General features: G+C 43.3%; 1 protein-coding gene across 1 annotated transcript in view; it reads left to right on the forward strand.

Annotated features, from left to right (window-relative positions):
- LOC121581836 (methyl-CpG-binding domain protein 2-like) overlaps window positions 1–26,628 on the forward strand; it is a 102,230-nt gene that overhangs the window by 9,487 nt on the left and 66,115 nt on the right. Inside the window, exon 2 of the mRNA XM_045213885.1 lies at window positions 18,349–18,508. Within this exon, the coding sequence (XP_045069820.1) occupies window positions 18,349–18,508 (160 nt within the window). The remainder of the gene's footprint in view (window positions 1–18,348; window positions 18,509–26,628) is intronic.

Here is a 26,628-nt window from a genome sequence, read left to right on the forward strand (position 1 = left end):
ATTCACTACTAATGTTTGCCAGCTATATATCTTATAACTATTAAAAGTTAACCATTAAGATGTGCCAAACACATCCTCTCCAGCCGGGTTTTGTTAATGTTAGCTAAGTAGCTAATTTTACTGTAATTCTGTTACCAAACTTTGCATCCGCACAGTTCTTACAGTAAATGTGTTTTTGTGACATTTTTCTATGTCAACTGTTCAAAGTAGTCCTTGTGCATAAAGTTGTATGGTGTGTTTAAACTTTGAAATTAATGGTTTTTGTTTGGCATACATTTTAAAGTGAAAAATCTGAGTCAAATTCCTGTGGAATTCCCCTCCCAACCATCAGGCATCCATGTCTTCGTTACTGGGAAATATAAAGAGTTGAGTTTGATGTAATTGAAAAGCTTACAAACAGGGTTGTCAAACTAATAAATAAATAAATAAATGCTTGAAAAAAAAAAAGTCTGATCTTTGTTTTCTCACACATGTACCTTAGACACTTATATCAGAGGTATTTGTTGTGCTTGCAATTGGTTGAGACACATCATACTCTTGAATACAGGGTGTCATTTTAAATCATAGACATATAGACAATAGAACAGACATCCTTTCAAACAACTGCAATTTAGTACATTTTAAATTGAATGAATTTTTACTTCCAATTACTACCACAAAGATGGATCGCCAGTCCACCCGCCGTGGAATGTCAATTTAAATGGCTATTTATATAATTTCAACAGGTTTCCTATGGAGGATTGACGGTATCATTTCAAACAAATTATATTCCCATTCAAGTTAACATTCTCTGTGTGGACCGCCAACCATCTTTGTGCTACCATTTGAAAGTTGAAATATCATTTTTTTAAATTAACATTTTAGTACATTTTATCAGCCAAAACATGACACCCACCCTGTATTCAAGAGTATACTGTGTCTCAACCGATGGCTGGCACAACACAAACCTCAGATTATGTCAAATAGGGTCTAAGTTACCACATTTATATAGATGATTGACATTTAAAAGTTTATGACAATTCTTATTAAAAAAACATATATTTCAAGAAGTGATCAAATGGTTTGACAACCCTGTTTTTAAGCTTTTAAATGATATCAATCTCAACCGTTTTATCTTTTCCAGTGATGAAGACTGGGCGTCTCATGGTAGTGTGGGGTATGCAAAATGGGTCAATTTTGAGCACCTCTATCTCCTAAATGTTTTGGCATTCAGGTCCAAAAAAGTACTTTCTGACCACTTCTACCATGAGCAAACATGCATAGAAAGTTTCATTCAAATCAAAAAGGGGTGCGGTCAAGAAGTTGACCCGGTTGTGACATCCTGTACTGGGCCCGGTTTCCCAAAATGCATCTCAAGGCTACGTTCATCGTTGGAACCTTCGTAGGAGCGTCTTTCAATCTCAGAGCGGTTACCCCAAAACCAGCGTTATTAACAATGCATTTGAAAACGCTCGTAATCTAACGCCTGCCTCAGATCACTCGTAGAACAGCTGAGTGCGTCGTTAGATGCTTTTTTTTTTTGCCCTCCCACTTCACTCTATACACAGATCTCCACTAAACATAGAATTACATGGTTTATCCGTCTCCGAGACCGGTTAATACCAAATACAAAAAAAGGCAATGTCTTTGCAATTGAAACAAACAAACAATGTGTAAAAAAACATGTTTTAAATGAAATTTGAGATGACTGCATTACAATATAAACAGTAGGCTATAGGCCTATTTCAATCATATTGAAATACATTCCATGTTCAATAAATGGAGTTCTATTTTACTATAATTTAATGATGTGTATGTAGCCTAACATGCGCAAGGATTTGCCAAATCTGTGATTTTAGTGCATTTTTATTGGGTAAGGACAGCTGCAGGTGGTAATATCTCTAGGAGCTGATCTGTCAGTATTGTGAAGGGAGAAAGCTGATCCAAGACCAGCACTTTAGTGACTGTTCTCTCTGCGTTGTCACATCTCGGGGCTGTTGTAAGACACATCGTTGAAACAACTCGTAAGCCCCAAGTTCTATCGCTCTATCGGGAAACCAGGCCCTGGCCTGTGCTGAGTTTTGACCGTTCTCGTGGTGAGAGGGCGGTCCAAAAACAGGAGCCACGTACACACACACTGAGGAAAGGCAGACTATTCTACACCACACAGCGGCTCAGCTGAATGGGATGCTAACTAAGCAGAGACTATTGATCCCAGCGTTTAGCTCTTTTCTCTGCACATTTCAATTACGTGTGGTGACACTACAAAATAAAAACGAGGCCTAGTTACATGGTCTGTAAACTGAATGAATGTGTGCATTTATGTGAGAAATCAGCGTTTGAAGACCGCGTGGGATGTGCCCAGGAGACAGCAACTTACCAAGTTCAGAGCCAGCTCTGTCTTGACCTCTTGGTCGACCAGTCCAAACTGATTATTATGTGTTCAGATGGAAACATAAATATGTATGGGGGCGGCAGGTAGCTTAGTGGTTAAGAGTGTTGTGCCAGTAACCGAAAGGTCGCTGGTTCTAATCCCCGAGCCGACTAGGTGAAAATCTGTCGATGTGCCCTTGAGCAAGGCACTTAACCCTAATTGCTCCTGTAAGTCGCTCTGGATAAGAGCGTCTGCTAAATGGCTAAAATGTAATGTAAATGTACAAAAAGGAAACCACAAACAGACGAGCCTAAACTAAAGATTCAAAAACCAAACTAAAGGCCTCACGTCTCTGCCAGCTGGGACACTGACTGGCCGAACTAAAGGCCTCACGTCTCTGCCAGCTGGGACACTGACTGACCGAACTAAAGGCCTCACGTCTCTGCCAGCTGGGACACTGACTGACCGTCATCCTAATTGGCAGCACCTGATGTCCTTATCAACCAGACTCAACACCTGGACAAGGTTACCGCTGCCCCCTGGGGGATGGAGTGTGGAATGTGTATCCTGGATAGTGTGTTTGTCTATGTCCTAACACTAACCTTGTCCCCATATCGGAACAGTAGAATATGTAGAATAGATTGCCGGCCGGGTTTCCCCTTGTTAACATAGCGAGTTCTCTGCGCACTCGTTGGTGCGCGGAACATTGTGGGAGGGGTGTCGGGTGGGTTTGTTTTAAGGTACTGTCTGTGGTTGTAGTCTCCTGAGTGGCGCAGTGGTCTAAGGCACTGCATCGCAGTGCTAGCTGTGCCACTAGAGATCCTGGTTCGAATCCAGGCTCTGTCGCAGCCGGCCGCGACCGGGAGACTCATGGGCGGTGCACAATTGGCCCAGCGTCGTCCAGGGTAGGGGAGGGAATGGCCGACAGGGATGTAGCTCAGTTGATAGAGCATGGCGTTTGCAACGCCAGGGTTGTGGGTTCGTTTCCCACGGGGGGCCAGTATAAAAAAAAATAAAAAAAAATATGTATTCACTAACTGTAAGTCGCTCTGGATAAGAGCGTCTGCTAAATGACTAAAATGTAAATGTAGCTTTGTGTCGGGGAGGGAAGGGTTGTAAAACGACCCCACGTTGTCGGTTGGGGGTTTGTGTTAATGCGTGTGTCCTTCCCTCACTGGCAGTAGGCTAGGTTCACCTTTTGTAAATAATGTTGGGCAGCAACTGTACTTGCTCCCCAGCCATATGCTGCATGGCCTCTTTTCACTCCTGGGATCAAATGCAGAGGTCAAGCGCTCTTGTTCACTCTCAAACTGATCTTAGGTCACATACTGATGCTGGTCCTTTTCATATCAGAGCCGGGTCAGTTTGGGCAGCCTATCAGGCCTGTGGCTCACGGTCTGCCACCTCCCTCTCTCTGCTGCATTGTTCTGCCTCTACCGTCATGTCTCCTCCATGTTGTTTCGTACACAGTGCTGAATGAACCAGAAGTCTGTGGACTGAACCAATACAGTACACAGTGCTGAATGAACCAGAAGTCTGTGGACTGAACCAATACAGTACACAGTGCTGAATGAACCAGAAGTCTGTGGACTGAACCAATACAGTACACAGTGCTGAATGAACCAGAAGTCTGTGGACTGAACCAATACAGAACACAGTGCTGAATGAACCAGAAGTCTGTGGACTGAACCACTACAGTACACAGTGCTGAATGATCCAGAAGTCTGTGGACTGAACCAATACAGTACACAGTGCTGAATGAACCAGAAGTATGTGGACTGAACCAATACAGAACACAGTGCTGAATGAACCAGAAGTCTGTGGACTGAACCACTACAGTACACAGTGCTGAATGAACCAGAAGTCTGTGGACTGAACCAATACAGTACACAGTGCTGAATGAACCAGAAGTCTGTGGACTGAACCACTACAGTACACAGTGCTGAATGAACCAGAAGTCTGTGGACTGAACCAATACAGAACACAGTGCTGAATGAACCAGAAGTCTGTGGACTGAACCAATACAGTACACATTTCTGAGATCCATCAGACCGACGTGTTTGTATTACGTCGTTAGAACATTTGGGGAATAGGCTACTGTTGATTACTTGAACTGGTCTTAAAGCTTTCATGATAGGCCTAGTAGGATGACAGTTTATTGGCCATTTGGTTTTCAACCTCGCATGGAGGGATTTTTCCGCTGCTCATGGATAATTTATTTCTTAATAAGCTTCAATTGATTAAACTTGTCATTCAATTTTTCAAAAGGGCTATTGATATTGTTGGTTCTCTCGACATTAGTCCCCTGGCTACCTTGTGTTTTTAAAACTATTCAAACTACTATTCATTCATGGTTTGATCGGGAGAAAGCCATGCATGCATAATAAAGTGTAGTCTAGCCCAACGTCATATTGAGAGAGAAGGGAATACAGCTGGATGCAAGATAGTTATGGAGTGTCTGTTATACATACAGTGGGGAAAAAAAGTATTTAGTCAGCCACCAATTGTGCAAGTTCTCCCACTTAAAAAGATGAGAGAGGCCTGTAATTTTCATCATAGGTACACGTCAACTATGACAGACAAAATGAGAAAAAACATTCCAGAAAATCACATTGTAGGATTTATAATGAATTTATTAGCAAATTATGGTGGAAAATAAGTATTTGGTCAATAACAAAAGTTTCTAAATACTTTGTTATATACCCTTTGTTGGCAATGACACAGGTCAAACGTTTTCTGTAAGTCTTCATAAGGTTTTCACACACTGTTGCTGGTATTTTGGCCCATTCCTCCATGCAGATCTCCTCTAGAGCAGTGATGTTTTGGGGCTATCGCTGGGCAACACAGACTTTCAACTCCCTCCAAAGATTTTCTATGGGGTTGAGATCTGGAGACTGGCTAGGCCACTCCAGGACCTTGAAATGCTTCTTACGAAGCCACTCCTTCGTTGCCCGGGCGGTGTGTTTGGGATCATTGTCATGCTGAAAGACCCAGCCACATTTCATCTTCAATGCCCTTGCTGATGGAAGGAGGTTTTCACTCAAAATCTCACGATACATGGCCCCATTCATTCTTTCCTTTACATGGATCAGTCGTCCTGGTCCCTTTGCAGAAAAACAGCCCCAAAGCATGATGTTTCCACCCCCATGCTTCACAGTAGGTATGGTGTTCTTTGGATGCAACTCAGCATTATTTTCCTCCAAACACGACGAGTTGAGTTTTTACCAAAAAGTTCTATTTTGGTTTCATCTGACCATATGACATTCTCCCAATCCTCTTCTGGATCATCCAAATGCACTCTAGCAAACTTCAGACGGGCCTGGACATGTACTGGCTTAAGCAGGGGACAGGTCTTGTACTGCAGGATTTGAGTCCCTGGCGGCGTAGTGTGTTACTGATGGTAGGCTTTGTTACTTTGGTCCCAGCTCTCTGCAGGTCATTCACTTGGTCCCCCCTGTGGTTCTGGGATTTTTGCTCACCGTTCTTGTGATCATTTTTACCCCGGGATGAGATCTTGCGTGGAGCCCCAGATCGAGGGAGATTATCAGTGGTCTTGTATGTCTTCCATTTCCTAATAATTGCTCCTACAGTTGATTTCTCCAAACCAAGCCGCTTACCTATTGCAGATTCAGTCTTCCCAGCCTGGTGCAGGTCTACAATTTTGTTTCTGGTGTCCTTTGACAGCTCTTTGGTCTTGGCCATAGTGGAGTTTGGAGTGTGACTGTTTGAGGTTGTGGACAGGTGTCTTTTATACTGATAACAAGTTCAAACAGGTGCCATTAATACAGGTAACGAGTGGAGGACAGAGGAGCCTCTTAAAGAAGAAGTTGCAGGTCTGTGAGAGCCAGAAATCTTGCTTGTTTGTAGGTGACCAAATACTTATTTTCCACCATAATTTGCAAATAAATTCATAAAAAATCCTACAATGTGATTTTCTGGATTTTTTTTCCTCAATTTGTCTGTCATAGTTGACGTGTACCTATGATGAAAATTACAGGCCTCTCTCATCTTTTTAAGTAGGAGAACTTGCACAATTGGTGGCTGACTAAATACTTTTTTTCCCCACTGTATATGTTTTAACTGAATAGGTTTAGGCTATAAAGCCATGAATCCGACAGAGCGAGGGAGAGCAGGAGATAGAGAGAAACAATATTTTTTGCGAAATTTTTGCACCGCTTTGGTGAAATTCTCTGCTCTGACTGGACATTTTTGCGCTGCTTTGGTGGAATTCTCCGCTCTTGTGTTCTGTAAATAACATATAGGCTATAGCAAATAGGAACATGCTAATTACTCTGATTGTCACTCATGTGCTCTTTACTGCGATGCGCCAGTCAAGTTCAAATAGGATAAACCAATGTCTCTCACGTCTGTCAATCATCGTAATATCGACCAGCCCTAAGGCCTATGTATCAAAATGCTGAGACATTAGGCTATCTTTAACACTGATTATCCTATATGTATCTAGAGGCCTAAATCTGCCAATAGAAGGCAGACAACAAGTCCATTCGTCAGTCAGTCCGCTCAAAGCGGAAGAGCTGAGGGGGAAGCCGCAGCGAGAGTCACCACGGCCATTTAGAAGAGACGGCTCTGTGTGGCGTGGTGACTGAAGTGAAGGGTTAACTGGCTGGGTTCAGGTGTCTCACCTCAGTGTGCCGTACAGGCTGTACTGTTTGCAGCTTAGAGCCACTGTGAAGTTCACTGGGACTCATCTGTCCTTCTCAAACCCACACACATACACACACACACACACACACACACACACACACACACACACGCTCTGCTCGGCACAGCGCTAAGCTAAGCTACTGACCTATGTGTCACTGTGTGCTGTCTGTCTGTCTGTCTGTCCGTCTGTTCTAGCGAGGTGACGGCTGTGTCCTAAATGTTACCCTTTTCCTTTTCTAGTGCACTACTAAAATTATGAAAGACCACAACCACCCAAGCCATAGACTATTTTCACTGCTGCCGCAAGGCAAGAGGTACCGGTGCATTAAGTCTGACACCAACAGGCTCCTGAAGAGCTTCTATCCCCAAGCAATACGACTGATCAATAGCTACATGGACTATTAGAGTTAACCTACACTACCGGTCAAAAGTTATAGAACACCTACTCATTCAAGGGTTTTTCTTTATTTTTTACTATTTTCTACATTGTAGAATAATAGTGAAGACATCAATACTATGAAATAACACATATAGAATCATGTAGTAACCAAAAAAGTGTTAAACAAATCCAAATATATTTTATATTTGAGATTCTTCAAATAGCCACCCTTTGCCTTGATGACAGCTTTGCACACTCTTGGCATTCTCTCAACCAGCTTCACCTGGAATGCTTTTCCAACAGTCTTGAAGGAGTTCCCACATATGCTGAGCATTTGTTGGCTGCTTTTCCTTCACTCTGCGGTCCGACTCAACCCATACCATCTCAATTGGGTTGAGGTCGAGGGATTGTGGAGGCCAGGTCATCTGATGCAGCACTCCATCACTATCCTTCTTGGTAAAATAGCCCTTACACAGGAGGTGTGTTGGGTCATTGTCCTGTTGAAAAACAAATGATAGTCCCACTAAGCCCAAACCAGATGGGATGGCGTATCGCTGCAGAATGCTGTGGTAGCCATGCTGGTTAAGTGTGCCACAGACAGTCTCACCAGCAATGCACCCCCACACCATCACACCTCCTCCTCCATGCTTTACGGTGGGAAATACACATGCAGAGATCATCCGTTCACCCACACTGCATCTCACAAAGACATGGCGGTTGGAACCAAAAATCTCAAATTTGGGCTCCAGACCAAAGGACAAATTTCCACCAGTCTAATGTCCATTGCTCGTGTTTCTTGGCCCAAGCAAGTGTCTTCTTCCTATTGGTGTCCTTTAGTAGTAGTTTCTTTGCAGCAATTTGACCATGAAGGCCTGATTCACACAATCTCCTCTGAACAGTTGATGTTGAGATGTGTCTGTTACTTGAACTCTGTGAAGCATTTATTTGGGCTGCAATTTCTGAGGCTGGTAACTCTAATGAACTTATCCTCTACAGCAGAGGTAACTCTGGGTCTTCCATTCCTGTGGCAGTCCTCATGAGAGCCAGTTACATCATAGCGCTTGATGTTTTTTGCGACTGCACTTGAAAAAACTTTTGATGTTCTTGAAATGTTCTGCATTGACTAACCTTCATGTCTTAAAGTAATGATGGACTGTTGTTTCTCTTTGCTTATTTGAGCTGTTGTTGCCATAATATGGACTTGGTCTTTTACCAAATAGGGCTATCTTCTGTATACCCCCCCTAACTTGTCACAACCCAACTGATTGGCTCAAACGCATTAAGAAGGAAATAAATTCCACAAATTAACTTTTAAGAAGGCACACATTTACATTTACAAATTGGTGCATTCACCTTATAGCCAGTGGGATAACCACTTTACAGTATGTTTTTTCTTTCTTTCTTTGGGGTGGGGTAAGGGGGGGGTAGAAGGATTACTTTATCCTATCCCAGGTATTCCTTAAAGAGGTGGGGTTTCAAGTGTCTCCGGAAGGTGGTGAGTGACTCCGCTGTCCTGGCGTCGTGAGGGAGATTGCTCCACCATTGGGGTGCCACACCTGTTCATTGAAATGCATTCCAGGTGACTACCTCATGAAGCTGATTGAGAGAATGCCAAGAGTGTGCAAAGCTGTCATCAAGGCAAAGGGTGGCTATTTGAAGAATCTCAAATATAAAATATATTTTGATTTGTTTAACACTTTTTTGGTTACTACATGATTCCATATGTGTTATTTCATAGTTTTGATTTCTTCACTAGTATTCTACAATGTAGAAAATAGTAAAAATAAAGAAATACCGTTGAATGAGTAGGTGTTCTAAAACTTTTGACCGGTAGTGTGTCTTTATTGACCTTTTATTTCAATATGCATACTCACAGGGCCCTACACACTCACAGACACTGTCACTCCAACACTCAAACACTCAATCCATCATTTTCTCACTCTCACATAATATTCATTATTATACATATCTACCTCCATCACTCCAGTATCCCTGTCCCCTTACCCCTATACATATCTACCTCCATCATTCCAGTATCCCTGTCCCCTTACCCCTATACAGATCTACCTCCATCACTCCAGTATCCCTGTCCCCTTACCCCTATACATATCTACCTCCATCACTCCAGTATCCCTGTCCCCTTACCCCTATACAGATCTACCTCCATCACTCCAGTATCCCTGTCCCCTTACCCCTATACATATCTACCTCCATCACTCCAGTATCCCTGTCCCCTTACCCCTATACATATCTACCTCCATCACTCCAGTATCCCTGTCCCCTTACCCCTATACATATCTACCTCCATCACTCCAGTTTCCCTGTCCCCTTACCCCTATACATATCTACCGCCATCACTCCAGTTTCCCTGTCCCCTTACCCCTATACATATCTACCTCCATCACTCCAGTTTCCCTGTCCCCTTACCCCTATACATATCTACCGCCATCACTCCAGTTTCCCTGTCCCCTTACCCCTATACATATCTACCTCCATCACTCCAGTATCCCTGTCCCCTTACCCCTATACATATCTACCTCCATCACTCCAGTGACATGGTATTGGATCTGATTTTTTAAATATTTCCTATATATAGTATGCTTAATAACTTACTACAGTGTATTTCATATTTCTTATTCTTATTTCTCATGTTTTTTTTTCTAGTAATACCATGTTATTATTTCATTGTTGGGTTGCAAGAAAGGCATTTCTCTGTACTTGTGCATCTGACATTAAAACTTGAAACTTTTGACCAGAGCCAAGTAGTGCACTACATAGGGAATAGAGTGCCATTGGGGAAGAGCCAGGTGATTGGTAGGAAGGGAAGCCGTGGACAAGGAAAGGAACTGTGGAGTAAGCTAGTAGGAACTGTGGAGTAGGCTAGTAGGAACTGTGGAGTAGGCTAGTAGGAACTGTGGAGTAGGCTAGTAGGAACTGTGGAGTAGGCTAGTAGGAACTTCAGTGGAATTAATAGGCCAATTTACACCACAATGATCTTTCTCTTCCACACGTGAACATCTCTCTCTCTCTCTCTCTCTCTCTCTCTCTCTCTCTCGCTCTCTGTCTCTCTCTCTCTCTGTCTCTTGCCTCTCTCTCTGTCTCTCTCTCTCTCTCTCTCTCTCTCTCTCTCTCTCTCTCTCTCTCTCTGCTCTCTCTCTCTCTCTCTCTCTCTCTCTCTCTGTCTCTCTGTCTCTGTCTCTGTCTCTCTCTCTCTCTCTCTCTCTCTGTCTCTCTGTCTCTCTGCTTCTCTCTCTCTCTCTCTCTCTGCCTCTCTCTCTCTCTCTCTCTCTCTCTCTCTCTCTCTCTCTCTCTCTCTCTCTCTCTCTCTCTCTCTCTCTCTCTCTCTCTCTCTCTCTCTCTCTCTCTCCAGTGAGAATAGAGCAAACGATGACCTATAAAATACCATCTGGTTATGAGTTTTATGTCCCTGATTGTTTTGTAGGAATTCCAGTTGTAATGAAATGTAGCCTCCAGGCTGTGCGGAGGTCTTTAACTTATGTTTAATAGCGTTAGCAGCATGGACATTTCTGCCTGTGTTCATGAATGGAGTATGAAAAGCTACATTTTGTAGCATTATGGTGGTGAACCAGATCTCTGTCTTATTTCACATTCATTATAAACTCCTGTCTAATAGTTCCCAGTATAACCTGTTTCTATCAGGGTCGTCTTCCACACCTGCATGTCTGAGAGAGCAGCGTTCAGAGTCTGCTGCGTCACAGCGTGGGAAGAGAATCATTAATTATTAAGTGGATCTTCATACCACGCCAAGCTTTACCTCCCTACTGAACACACCTGAGAGATGTCTGTCCGCATGTCTGTCTCTCCGTCCGTCCGTCTGTCTGTCTGTCTGTCCGGGGAGGGGGAGGAGCATACCATGGAAGAGTGCCCCCTGCCCTTCACTGGCAAGCAAACACCCCTTCACTGGCAAGCAAACACCCCTTCACTGGCAAGCAAACACCCCTTCACTGGCAAGCAAACACCCCTTCACTGGCACCCTGCTGCTCTCACAACCACACACAGCCACCGCCAGGCAGGCAGATAGACAGACAGGCAGACGGACAGACAGGCAGACGGACACATGGGAAACTTCATGAAGAGCTCTCGCTCTACTCTCAGTTCTGCCCGAGCTGGTGTCTACACCCAGGGGGAAGCCAGGGAGAAGCCAGGGAGAAGCCAGTGGGAAGCTGGGGGTCAGCCGGGGAGAAGCCGGGGAGAAGCCGGGGGGAAGCCGGGGAGAAGCCGGGGAGAAGCCGGGGAGAACTACAGAGATTAGCCTATAAGATACTGCTACTCTCTCACTCCCTCTACCCTGGTTCTCTACTCCTCTCTTCCCTTTATCTTTTCACAACCACTTTGCTGTGTAACTTACACTCATTTGCATGTGCAGCAGTGATAGCTAAGCTAGCTATGGGGAAACATAGCCTACATGTTGAGAATGGTAGCTGACATTTCACAGGCTAGTCTAGAACGTTGACAGAGTTTGGTTTCTTCCTTCATAAGCCTTCTTTTCAATGATTGCGCTTGACTTCACTATAGTTTCTCCAGTCCTCTCTACATGAAGAACAGCTAACCACTGTGGAATTCCACACCCTCAATCCCTCTCACTAGTGAGCCGTGTGGTAGAGCCAGCTAGTCACTCTGAGAGTGGGCTGGGGTGTGTTTGTCTTGGTGAGTTCTCTCTGAAAGGCGTTGTTATGTGGCGGGGTGAGTTCTCTCTGGTTGGGCTTTGACTCATCGCTGAGTCATGTAGCGACCTAGCTCCTAGCACCTACCCACTCGCCCCTGAGGCGCCTCAAGGTCACACACTCATCTGCGTCCTTCCGACCGCTGGTCACAGATCGATCTGCAAAGCAATGAGTCACAGAGCTGGTCACATAGCTAGGCGCTCACTCGTCTGCATATGAGATGAGTTAGGCTGAGGCGGAGACTGAGCAAGATGGAGAGGCAGTCGTGGTCAGACAACCCTCCCGGACTGTTTTCAACGGTCTTTCAGTTAAGTCATGGTCTGAGTCACACAACATCAAGGTTTTATGCTTTGGACACACCGCGATGAAGAATGTCTGAAAGCAGCGGGTGGCCTTCTGTAGAATCGTCAGAATACAAATGGAAAATGTCAGCCGATATTCTAGTCAAAGGCACTCTGGTTTCCTCTTTCCTTTTGGCTGGTTCTGAATTTACAGTGACCATCCGTGTGTTGTTTGTACTGTGTGAGCTGTTAAAAAAGGGACCCTATTGTAGGCCTAGGTCTGAAGAGGAAATGATATTTTCTAATTGACCAACCTGCCCGGGTTAAGGATGTGATCACATCCGTTCTCTCTCGCTCAGCCCTGACTGAGCTTATCCTTAGGAAAATAACCCCAGACATCCCAGTCACCCTGGCCGTCCATCCAGGCCCTACGACTCCACTACCCCATTTCACTCAGACTCAGCTCACCAGTCATTTGTATGGTAATAATGACTAAGACGCTCTCCATTTTGTTCTCCACTATCGTCTTTGCTCAAGAAATGCTGGCCAATTACTTTTGTAATATTATTATAGCCAGGAAAGAGAGACCTGAGTAGGAGGCCTAGGGAGGAGGTTAGAGTGTGGCGTCAGGACAACAACCTCTCCCTGAACGTCAGTAAGATAAAGGAGTTGATCGTGGACTACAGGAAACAGAGGGCCGAGCACGCCCCCATTCACTTCGACAGGGCCGTAGTGGAGTGGGTCAAGAGCTGTCCACATCACTAAGGATCTATCATGGTCCAAACACACCAACATAGTCGCGAAGAGGGCCTGACAACGCCTCTCACCCTCAGGAGGCTGAAAAGATTTGTCATGAGCCCTTAGATCCTCAAACGGTTCTACAGCTGCACCATCGAGAGCATCTTGGCTGGTTGCATCACCGCCTGGTATGGCAACTGCTTGGCATCCGACCACAAGACGCTACAGAGGGTAGTGCGTACGGCCCAGTACATCACTGGGGCCGAGCTCCCTGCCATCCAGGACCTCTATACCAGGCGGTGTCAGAGGAAGGCCCAAAAGATTTGGGGACTCCACCCACCCAAGCCACAGACTGTTCTCTCTGCAACCACACGACAAAAAGTCTGGAACCAGACTTTTCTACTCCCTGTATATAGCCATGTTCTTTTCTACTCCCTGTATATAGCCATGTTATTTTCTACTTCCTGTATATAGCCATGTTATTTTCTACTTCCTGTATATAGCCATGTTATTTTCTACTCCCTGTATATAGGCATCTTATTTTCTACTTCCTGTATATCGCCATGTTATTTTCTACTTCCTGTATATAGCCATGTTATTTTCTACTTCCTGTATATAGCCATGTTATTTTCTACTTCCTGTATATAGCCATGTTATTTTCTACTCCCTGTATATAGGCATCTTATTTTCTACTTCCTGTATATAGCCATGTTATTTTCTACTTCCTGTATATAGCCATGTTATTTTCTACTCCCTGTATATAGCCATGTTATTTTCTACTCCCTGTATATAGCCATGTTATTTTCTACTTCCTGTATATAGCCATGTTATTTTCTCCTCCCTGTATATAGCCATGTTATTTTATACTCCCTGTATATAGCCATGTTATTTTCTACTTCCTGTATATAGCCATGTTATTTTCTCCTCCCTGTATATAGCCATGTTATTTTATACTCCCTGTATATAGCTATGTTATTTTCTACTTCCTGTATATAGCCATGTTATTTTCTACTCCCTGTATATAACCATGTTATTTTCTACTTCCTGTATATAGCCATGTTATTTTCTACTTCCTGTATATAGCCATGTTATTTTCTACTCCCTATATATAGCCATGTTATTTTCTACTTCCTGTATATAGCCATGTTATTTTCTACTTCCTGTATATAGCCATGTTATTTTCTACTCCCTGTATATAGCCATGTTATTTTCTACTCCCTGTATATAGCCATGTTATTTTCTACTCCCTGTATATAGCCATGTTATTTTCTACTCCCTGTATATAGCCATGTTATTTTCTACTTCCTGTATATAGCCATGTTATTTTCTACTTCCTGTATATAGCCATGTTATTTTCTACTCCCTGTATATAGCCATGTTATTTTCTACTTCCTGTATATAGCCATGTTATTTTCTACTTCCGGTATATAGCCATGTTATTTTCTACTTCCTGTATATAGCCATGTTATTTTCTACTCCCTGTATATAGCCATGTTATTTTCTACTTCCTGTATATAGCCATGTTATTTTCTACTTCCTGTATATAGCCATGTTATTTTCTACTTCCTGTATATAGCCATGTTATTTTCTACTTCCTGTATATAGCCATGTTATTTTCTACTTCCTGTATATAGCCATGTTATTTTCTACTCCCCTGTATATAGCCATGTTATTTTCTACTTCCTGTATATAGCCATGTTATTTTCTACTCCCTGTATATAGCCATGTTATTTTCTACTTCCTGTATATAGCCATGTTATTTTCTACTTCCTGTATATAGCCATGTTATTTTCTACTTCCTGTATATAGCCATGTTATTTTCTACTTCCTGTATATAGCCATGTTATTTTCTACTTCCTGTATATAGCCATGTTATTTTCTACTTCCTGTATATAGACATGTTATTTTCTATTTCCTGTATATAGCCATGTTATTTTCTACTCCCTGTATATAGCCATGTTATTTTCTACTTCCTGTATATAGCCATGTTATTTTCTACTTCCTGTATATAGACATGTTATTTTCTACTTCCTGTATATAGACATGTTATTTTCTCCTTCCTGTATATAGCCATGTTATTTTCTACTGTGTCACTATTTCTATGTTTTATTAACTTCTTTATCTTATCTTTAACTCTGCGTTGTTGGAAAAGGACCCGTGAATAAGCATTTCACTGTTAGTCTACACCTGTTGTCTACGCAGCATGTGACAAATAAGATTTGATTTGATTTTGTCTGGTGTGTGGAGGAGGAAGCTAGCCCCTGGTCCAGTATGTTCTGGTCTGGTGTGTGGAGGACTAGCCCCTGGTCCAGTATGTTCTGTTCTGGTGCGTGGAGGACTAGCCCCTGGTCCAGTATGTTCTGGTCTGGTGTGTGGAGGAGGAAGCTATGCTCAGTGCCCTGAGTTCCTCCATGCTGTAATGCAGCTGATGTTTTCCTGACAGAGGCCAATCGTATAACAACAGTCCTTGCTCCTCTATACACCCCGTTGACCACAAGCAGGAAATCAGGAGGAAACTCTAATCTCAACCACTCAGTGCCATGGATGCTTGCTGTCTAACGTGCATGGAGATATTCTGCTCTGGTCCGAAGGCGTCTGTGGTGTTGACGAGAACAGGGTCTGGCGTGTTCAGTGGGAATGGAATGGAACCAAAAGGCACACTATCTGGACTGGTTCAATAAAAAAAGGCTTGTTTTTCTGTTTCGCTACGGTGTGCCCTAATGAACACGACCCGGGAGAAGGAGATGGGAGGAACTGTCTCCCTGATGGGTTTGGCCAGGGTTATGTTTCTGGGTTGTGATGCCATTGATCCTCTGTCACATAAGATGGCCCTCCCTGCTGCCTTTTTAAACGTTTCCTCCAGCCTGAGAACGAGTCAAGTGTTTCATGGAAGAATTGAATTTAGCCTAAGTACATGTGGCAACTGGCAAGTTTTTTTTTTTATGTTGACAGCCCCATTACCATTACATAATGAGACTGGCAGTGCTGCCATTAATACAGCCCCACTACCATTACATAATGAGACTGGCAGTGCTGCCATTAATACAGCCCCACTACCATTACATAATGAGACTGGCAGTGCTGCCATTAATACAGCCCCACTACCATTACATAATGAGACTGGCAGTGCTGCCATTAATACAGCCCCACTACCATTACATAATGAGACTGGCAGTGCTGCCATTAATACAGCCCCACTACCATTACATAATGAGACTGGCAGTGCTGCCATTAATACAGCCCCACTACCATTACATAATGAGACTGGCAGTGCTGCCATTAATACAGCCCCACTACCATTACATAATGAGACTGGCAGTGCTGCCATTAATACAGCCCCACTACCATTACATAATGAGACTGGCAGTGCTGCCATTAATACAGCCCCACTACCATTACATAATGAGACTGGCAGTGCTGCCATTAATACAGCCCCACTACCATTACATAATGAGACTGGCAGTGCTGCCATTAATACAGCCCCACTACCATTACATAATGAGACTGGCAGTGCTGCCATTAATACAGCCCCACTACCATTACATAATGAGACTGGCAGTGCTGCCATTAATACAGCCCCACTACCATTACATAATGAGACTGGCAGTGCTGCCATTAATACAGCCCCACTACCGTTACATAATGAGACTGGCAGTGCTGCCATTAATACAGCCCCACTACCATTACATAATGAGACTGGCAGTGCTGCCATTAATACAGCCCCACTACCATTACATAATGAGACTGGCAGTGCTGCCATTAATACAGCCCCACTACCATTACATAATGAGACTGGCAGTGCTGCCATTAATACAGCCCCACTACCATTACATAATGAGACTGGCAGTGCTGCCATTAATACAGCCCCACTACCATTACATAATGAGACTGGCAGTGCTGCCATTAATACAGCCCCACTACCATTACATAATGAGACTGGCAGTGCTGCCATTAATACAGCCCCACTACCATTACATAATGAGACTGGCAGTGCTGCCATTAATACAGCCCCACTACCATTACATAATGAGACTGGCAGTGCTGCCATTAATACAGCCCCACTACCATTACATAATGAGACTGGCAGGGCTGCCATTAATACAGCCCCACTACCATTACATAATGAGACTGGCAGTGCTGCCATTAATACAGCCCCACTACCATTACATAATGAGACTGGCAGTGCTGCCATTAATACAGCCCCACTACCATTACATAATGAGACTGGCAGTGCTGCCATTAATACAGCCCCACTACCATTACATAATGAGACTGGCAGTGCTGCCATTAATACAGCCCCACTACCATTACATAATGAGACTGGCAGTGCTGCCATTAATACAGCCCCACTACCATTACATAATGAGACTGGCAGTGCTGCCATTAATACAGCCCCCACTACCATTACATAATGAGACTGGCAGTGCTGCCATTAATACAGCCCCACTACCATTACATAATGAGACTGGCAGTGCTGCCATTAATACAGCCCCACTACCATTACATAATGAGACTGGCAGTGCTGCCATTAATACAGCCCCACTACCATTACATAATGAGACTGGCAGTGCTGCCATTAATACAGCCCCACTACCATTACATAATGAGACTGGCAGTGCTGCCATTAATACAGCCCCACTACCATTACATAATGAGACTGGCAGTGCTGCCATTAATACAGCCCCACTACCATTACATAATGAGACTGGCAGTGCTGCCATTAATACAGCCCCACTACCATTACATAATGAGACTGGCAGTGCTGCCATTAATACAGCCCCACTACCATTACATAATGAGACTGGCAGCGCTGCCATTAATACAGCCCCACTACCATTACATAATGAGACTGGCAGTGCTGATATTAATACAGCCCCACTACCATTACATAATGAGACTGGCAGTGCTGCCATTAATACAGCCCCACTACCATTACATAATGAGACTGGCAGTGCTGCCATTAATACAGCCCCACTACCATTACATAATGAGACTGGCAGTGCTGCCATTAATACAGCCCCACTACCATTACATAATGAGACTGGCAGTGCTGATATTAATACACAGCGCTGGCTTTAGTAACATTGTGAAATACATGGGGCTACATTTCCCTGTTCTCTGTAAAACGTTCCCCCGTCTTGAACGATTGATGCTTGTGGACCTCAACGCTAGCTACAGTACACTTATCAGACCTGTGTGATCTAACGCTGTTTTTTTTTGTTTTGTTGTGTTTCCTCTCCCCCTCAGTCCCAAGGGGAAGAAGTTCCGGAGCAAACCCCAGCTGTCCCGTTACCTAGGCAACACGGTAGACCTGGGATGCTTCGACTTCCGAACGGGCAAGATGATGCCCAGCAAGCTGCAGAAGAGCAAACAGAGGCTACGGAATGAGAATCTCACCATCAACAAGGTACAGGTTAGCCTGGGCTACACATCAGGGGCCATCAACTGCTGTTCACTCCATTCTCCCAATGGCCTCCTATTTTTTTATTATTTTATTTAACCTTTATTTTAGCAGGGAGTCCTATTGAGACCGTTCTGTTCTCAGCCATGTGCTAGCGGTGATTTTCATGTCTACATTTTTTTTTTTTTTGTGTCTAGCCTGTGTACTTGAATCTTTTCTTCACTAACTAGTTTCTTCACAGTTCTCTCCTTTCTCCCAAAGTGTGCACTTGTTCACTTCCCTTTTACTGATTTGAAAGGAAGTGACTGACTGGTATAAGTCACATAGTGGAGACGCCCTCTCTAGCCCATGCCTCTACCAATCCAATGCTTTTAGATTTGTGGGAAGTAGTCAACACTTCAGGAGAAAGGCGATATTATTGCCTGTAGGTATTTCCCTACTTCCCTTAATACTAGATGTTGGTTGTTTGGTTATTAAATTATTGCATCTGAGCTCTTAGAGTGAGACTCTCCTTTTCTTTTTCAAGGATGGATTTTGAGTCCCAATAAATTCCCACAGCAACATTTTGCATCTCGCCAAATATCACTATTTCTAAAACAAGCCATAGAAAGTTGGTTGCAATTTCAATTTAATCCTCTAGAAATTACAGAACAAATAATGCAACAAATATTGTAGTTAAACTCAAATATACTAAATAATTATTTTTTGAGAAATGTTTTAAAAAAGGTATAATCTTCGTAAATGATATCATCGGTAGGACTGGTGGAGTTGTCGCACATAAAGCTAACAAAACCATATGGAAATGTCTGCTCTACCCAAAATTACAACCAAATAATTGCAGCCTTACCGCAAAAATGGAAGAGGAAAGTGGAAGGGGGAAAAAGTAAGGAACTTGTCTGTCGGCCTTGCATTAAAGAACATAATTGGTTAAAGAAAACCGTGATAAATAAAAAAGTATACCAGTTTCATTTAAGGACCAAAAGATTGACAGCCGTCCCATATAGATTGCAAAATAGTTGGGAAGAGATCTTTGACGTACCGATCCCATGGCATAGTGTTTATGAACTGATACGCAAAACGACACCGGATTCAAAACTTAGAATTTTTCAATTTAAATTATTATACAAACTTCTTGCTACCAATATAATGTTATTTACATGGGGGATAAAATCTTCCCAGCTCTGCAGATTTTGCTGCGAAGAGACAGACTCATTAGATCATTTGTTTTGGTACTGTCCATTTGTAGACACAGGTCCAGGAATGGCTAAAGGATTGCAATATTTACCTGGAGCTAACCCTGCAGATAGCACTACTGGGTGATCTGAAAAGTCATAGCCAATCGATCAATAATATAATATTACTTTTAGCAAAAATGTTTATTTTCAATTTACAATCTGTACAAACGATGAGAATAGAAAGGTTCAGAACTTTTGTAAAACATCACAGTATAGTTGAAAATATATGGCAAATAGAAATCCAATATGGATGGTGTTAAGAGATAGATGGGTGGTGTTGAATGGAGCTGAAGGATGGGACTAATAACAACTAACAACAACTAATAACAACAAGATAACTAATGTAAAGCATACTGTGTCCATAATAAGTATATAGGTTATAGGTGGAGAGCTTTTGTGAAAGAGCACAGTTAGAAAGATATGGCACATAGAAGCAAACCGGATGGACATCATGAAAATGATCGGAGAGGTTGAGGGTAGAGGAAGTTCAGGAGTAAAAACAAACAAAATATAATTATTGTAAAATTGACTGTGTCCATAAAATGTATATAGTATGTATAAGATGGAAGTAGAGTCCTAAGCATTGTTGTTCACTAGTTTACTCCAATTAGGGAAGGGGTGGTGGGGTTGGAAAGTAATAAAGGGAAATATATATATATTTTTTAAAGGATATGGATATATATGTATGTATGTATGTACAGTGGGGAGAACAAGTATTTGATACACTGCCGATTTTGCAGGTTTTCCTACTTACAAAGCATGTAGAGGTCTGTAATATCTATCATAGGTACACTTCAACTGTGCGAGACGGAATCTAAAACAAAAATCCAGAAAATCACATTGTATGATTTTTAAGTAATTAATTTGCATTTTATTGCATGACATAAGTATTTGATACATCAGAAAAGCAGAACTTAATATTTGGTACAGAAACCTTTGTTTGCAATTACAGAGATCATACGTTTCCTGTAGGTCTTGACCAGGTTTGCACACACTGCAGCAGGGATTTTGGCCCACTCCTCCATACAGACCTTCTCCAGATCCTTCAGGTTTCGGGGCTGTCGCTGGGCAATATGGACTTTAAGCTCCCTCCAAAGATTTTCTATTGGGTTCAGGTCTGGAGACTGGCCAGGCCACTCCAGGACCTTGAGATGCTTCTTACGGAGCCACTCCTTAGTTGCCCTGGCTGTGTGTTTCGAGTCGTTGTCATGCTGGAAGACCCAGCTACGACCCATCTTCAATGTTCTTACTGAGGGAAGGAGGTTGTTGGCCAAGATCTCGTGATACATGGCCCCATCCATCCTCCCCTCAATACGGTGCAGTCGTCCTGTCCCCTTTGCAGAAAAGCATCCCCAAAGAATGATGTTACCACCTCCATGCTTCACTGTTGGGATGGTGTTCTTGGGGTTGTACTCATCCTTCTTCTTCCTCCAAACACGGCGAGTGGAGTTTAGACCAAAAAGCTCTATTTTTGTCTCATCAGACCACATGACCTTCTCCCAGTCCTCCTCTGGATCATCCAGATGGTCATTGGCAAACTTCAGACGGGCCTGGACATGCGCTGGCTTGAGCAGGGGGACCTTGCGTGCGCTGCAGGATTTTAATCCATGACGGCGTAGTGTGTTATTAATGGTTTTCTTTGAGACTGTGGTCCCAGCTCTCTTCAGGTCATTGACCAGGTCCTGCCGTGTATTTCTGTGCTGATCCCTCACCTTCCTCATGATCATTGATGCCCCACGAGGTGAGATCTTGCATGGAGCCCCAGACCGAGGGTGATTGACCGTCATCTTGAACTTCTTCCATTTTCTAATAATTGCGCCAACAGTTGTTGCCTTCTCACCAAGCTGCTTGCCTATTGTCCTGTAGCCCATCCCAGCCTTGTGCAGGTCTACAATTTTATCCCTGATGTCCTTACACAGCTCTCTGGTCTTGGCCATTGTGGAGAGGTTGGAGTCTGTTTGATTGAGTGTGTGGACAGGTGTCTTTTATACAGGTAACGAGTTCAAACAGGTGCAGTTAATACAGGCAATGAGTGGAGAACAGGAGGGCTTCTTAAAGAAAAACTAACAGGTCTATGAGAGCCGGAATTCTTACTGGTTGGTAGGTGATCAAATACTTATGTCATGCAATAAAATGCAAATTAATTACTTAAAAATCATACAATGTGATTTTCTGGATTTTTGTTTTAGATTCCGTCTCTCACAGTTGAAGTGTACCTATGATTAAATTGTGTAAGTAGGAAAACCTGCAAAATCGGCAGTGTATCAAATACTTGTTCTCCCCACTGTGTGTATGTTATGTATGTACACTACCGTTGAAAAGTTTGAGGTCACTTCGAAATGTCCTTGTTTTCATAAGAAAAGCATTGTTTTTGTCCATTAAAAAACATCAAATTGATCAGAAATACAGTGTAGACATTGTTAATGTTGTAAATGGCTATTGTAGCTGGAAACGGCTGATATTTAATGGAATATCTACATAGGCGTACAGAGGCTCATGATCAGCAACCATCAATCCTGTGTTCCAATGGCTCGTTGTGTTTGCTAATCCAAGTTTATCATTTTAAAAGGCTAATTGATCATTAGAAAACCCTTTCGCAATTATGTTAGCACAGCTGAAGACTGTTAAAGATTAAAGAAGCAATAAAACTGGCCTTCTTGAGACGAGTTGAGTATCTGCAGCATCAGCAATTGTGGGTTCGATTACAGGCTCGAAAAGGCCAGAAACAAATAACTTTCTTCTGAAACTCGTCAGTGAAGAGGCAACTCCGGGATGCTGACCTTATAGGCAAAGTTGCAAAGAAAAAAACATATCTAAGACTGGCCAATAGAAATCAAATATTAAGATGGGCAGTCTGAAATATGGCTTGTCCTGTGTGGTGTGGTGTGTACGGGTCCATTTCCTTTCAAAAGTGTTGTTCTTAAGCTTTACAAATCTCCTAAGAGAACTCTAAAACCTATTAGTTGTTATGCAACATGTTTCTACTCTTGTCACAACGACTATTTTTGTTTTAATTCATATATCTAATTATAACGGTGTGAAAAGATTGTAAAGAATATAATAATTTAGTTTGATACATTTATTAACGTACTTTACTCACTGAAAGGAATTGAGCCTGTCTTGTACAGTGAGAGAAAAAAGTATTTGATCCCCTGCTGATTTTGTAAGTTTGCCCACTGACAAAGAAATGATCAGTCTATAATTTTAATGGTCGGTTTATTTGAACAGTGAGAGACAGAATAACAACAACAAAATCCAGAAAAACGCATGTCAAAATGTTATAAATTGATTTGCATTTTAATGAGGGAAATAAGTAGGGCTGTCGGAAGTTTGCCAATGAACATCTGAAAGTTTTCAGAGGAGAACTGGGTGAAGGTGTTGTGGTCAGATGAGACCAAAATCAAGCTCTTTGGCATCAACTCAACTCGCCATGTTTGGAGGAGGAGGAATGCTGCCTATGACCCCAAGAACACCATCCCCACGTCAAACATGGAGGTGGAAACATTATGCTTTGGGGGTGTTTTTCTGCTAAGGGGACAGGACAACTTCACCGCATCAAAGGGACGATGGACGGGGCCATGTACCGTCAAATCTTGGGTGAGAACCTCCTTCCCTCAGCCAGGTCATTGAAAATGGGTCGTGGATGGGTATTCCAGCATGACAATGACCCAAAACACACGGCCAAGGCAACAAAGGAGTGGCTCAAGAAGAAGCACATTAAGGTCCTGGAGTGGCCTAGCCAGTCTCCAGACCTTAATCCCATAGAAAATCTGTGGAGGGAGCTGTAGGTTCGAGTTGCCAAACGTCAGCCTCGAACCCTTAATGACTTGGAGAAGATCTGCAAAGAGGAGTGGGACAAAATCCCTCCTGAGATGTGTGCAAACCTGGTGGCCAACTACAAGAAAAGTCTGACCTCTGTGATTGCCATCATGGGTTTTGCCAACAAGTACTAAGTCATGTTTTACAGAGGGGGTCAAATACTTATTTCCCTCATTAAAATGCAAATCAATTTATAACATTTTTGACATCAATCAATCAATCAATTTTATTTTATATAGCCCTTCTTACATCAGCTAATATCTCGAAGTGCTGTACAGAAACCCAGCCTAAAACCCCAAACAGCTAGTAATGCAGGTGTAGAAGCACGGTGGCTAGGAAAAACTCCCTAGAAAGGCGAAAGCCTAGGAAGAAACCTAGAGAGGAACCAGGCTATGAGGGGTGGCCAGTCCTCTTCTGGCTGTGCCGGGTGGAGATTATAACAGAACCATGCCAAGATGTTCAAAAATGTTCATAAGTGACAAGCATGGTCAAATAATAATCAGGAATAAATCTCAGTTGGCTTTTCATAGCCGATCATTAAGAGTTGAAAACAGCAGGTCTGGGACAGGTAGGGGTTCCATAACCGCAGGCAGAACAGTTGAAACTGGAATAGCAGCAAGGCCAGGCGGACTGGGGACAGCAAGGAGTCACCACGGCCGGTAGTCCCGACGTATGGTCCTAGGGCTCAGGTCTCTCAGTTGGCTTTTCATAGCCGATCATTAAAGAGTTGAAAACAGCAGGTCTGGGACAGGTAGGGGTTTCGTAGCCGCAGGCAGAACAGTTGAAACTGGAATAGCAGCAAGGCCAGGCGGACTGGGGACAGCAAGGTGTCATCATGCCCGGTAGTCCTGACGTATGGTCCTAGGGCTCAGGTTCTCAGAGAGAAAGAGAGAACGAGAGAATTAGAGAGAGCATACTTAAATTCACACAGGACACTGGATAAGACAGGAGAAGTACTCCAGGTATAACCAACTAACCCCAGCCCCGCGACACATAAACTACTGCAGCATAAATACTGGAGGCTGAGACAGGAGCGGTCCGGAGACACTGTGGCCCCATCCGAAGAAACCCCGGACAGGGCCAAACAGGAAGGATATAACCCCACCCACTCCGGCCAAAGCACAGCCCCCGCACCACTAGAGGGATATCCCCAACCACCAACTTACAATCCTGAGACAAGGCCGAGTATAGCCCACAGAGGTCTCCACCACAGCACAAACCAAGGGGGGCGCCAACCCAGACAGGAAGATCACGTCAGTAACTCAACCCACTCAAGTGACGCACCCCTCCCAGGGACGGCATGAAAGAGCACCAGCAAGCCAGTGACTCAGCTCCTGCAACAGGGTTAGAGGCAGAGAACCCCAGTGGAGAGGGGAACCGGCCCGGCAGAGACAGCAAGGGCTGTTCGTTGCTCCAGCCTTTCCGTTCACCTTCACACTCCTGGGCCAGACTACACTCAATCATATGACCTACTGAAGAGATAAGTCTTCAGTAAAGACTTAAAGGTTGAGACCGAGTCTGCGTCTCTCACATGGGTAGGCAGACTGTTCCATAAAAATGGAGATCTATAGGAGAAAGCCCTGCCTCCCGCTGTTTGCTTAGAAATTCTAGGGACAATTAGGAGGCCTGCGTCTTGTGACCGTAGCGTACGTATTGGTATGTACGGCAGGACCAACTCGGAAAGATAGGTAGGAGCAAGCCCATGTAACGCTTTATAGGTTAACAGTAAAACCTTGAAATCAGCCCTTGCCTTAACAGGAAGCCAGTGTAGGGAAGCTAGCACTGGAGTAATATGATCAAATTTCTTGGTTCTAGTCAGGATTCTAGCAGCCGTATTTAGCACTAACTGAAGTTTATTTAGTGCTTTATCCGGGTAGCCGGAAAATAGAGCATTGCAGTAGTCTAACCTAGAAGTAACAAATGCATGGATTAATTTTTCTGCATCATTTTTGGACAGAAAATTTCTGATTTTTGCAATGTTACGTAGATGGAAAAAAGCTGTCCTTGAAACAGTCTTGATATGTTCGTCAAAAAGAGAGATCAGGGTCAAGAGTAACACCGAGGTCCTTCACAGTTTTATTTGAGACGACTTTACAACCATCTAGATGAATTGTCAGATTTAACAGAAGATCTCTTTGTTTCTTGGGACCTAGAACAAGCATCTCTGTTTTGTCCGAGTTTAAAAGTAAAAAGTTTTCAGCCATCCACTTCCTTATGTCTGAAACACAGGCTTCTAGCGAGGGCAATTTTGGGGCTTCACCATGTTTCATTGAAATGTACAGCTGTGTGTCATCCGCATAGCAGTGAAAGTTAACATTATGTTTTCGAATAACATCCCCAAGAGGTAAAATATATAGTGAAAACAATAGTGGTCCTAAACGGAACCTTGAGGAACACCGAAATGTACAGTTGATTTGTCGGAGGACAGACCATTCACAGAGACAAACTGATATCTTTCCGACAGGTAGGATCTAAACCAGGCCAGAACTTGTCCGTGTAGACCAATTTGGGTTTCCAGTCTCTCCAAAAGAATGTGGTGATCGATGGTGTCAAAGGCAGCACTAAGGTCTAGTAGCACGAGGACAGATGCAGAGCCTCGGTCTGACGCCATTAAAAGGTCATTTACCACCTTCACAAGTGCAGTCTCAGTGCTATGATGGGGGTCTAAAACCAGACTGAAGCATTTCGTATACATTGTTTGTCTTCAGAAAGGCAGTGAGTTGCTGCGCAACAGCTTTTTCTAAAATTTTTGAGAGGAATGGAAGATTCGATATAGGCCGATAGTTTTTTATATTTTCCGGGTCAAGGTTTGGCTTTTTCAAGAGAGGCTTTATCACTGCCACTTTTAGTGAGTTTGGTACACATCCGGTGGATAGAGAGCTGTTTATTATGTTCAACATAGGAGGGCCAAGCACAGGAAGCAGCTCCTTCAGCAGTTTAGTAGGAATAGGATCCAGTATGCAGCTTGAAGGTTTAGAGGCCATGATTATTTTCATCATTGTGTCAAGAGATATAGTACTAAAACACTTAAGTGTCTCTCCCGATCCCAGGCCCTCGCAGAGTCTGTGCAGA

This window comes from Coregonus clupeaformis, unplaced genomic scaffold, assembly GCF_020615455.1.
Source record: "Coregonus clupeaformis isolate EN_2021a unplaced genomic scaffold, ASM2061545v1 scaf0166, whole genome shotgun sequence".
Taxonomy (NCBI): domain Eukaryota; kingdom Metazoa; phylum Chordata; class Actinopteri; order Salmoniformes; family Salmonidae; genus Coregonus; species Coregonus clupeaformis.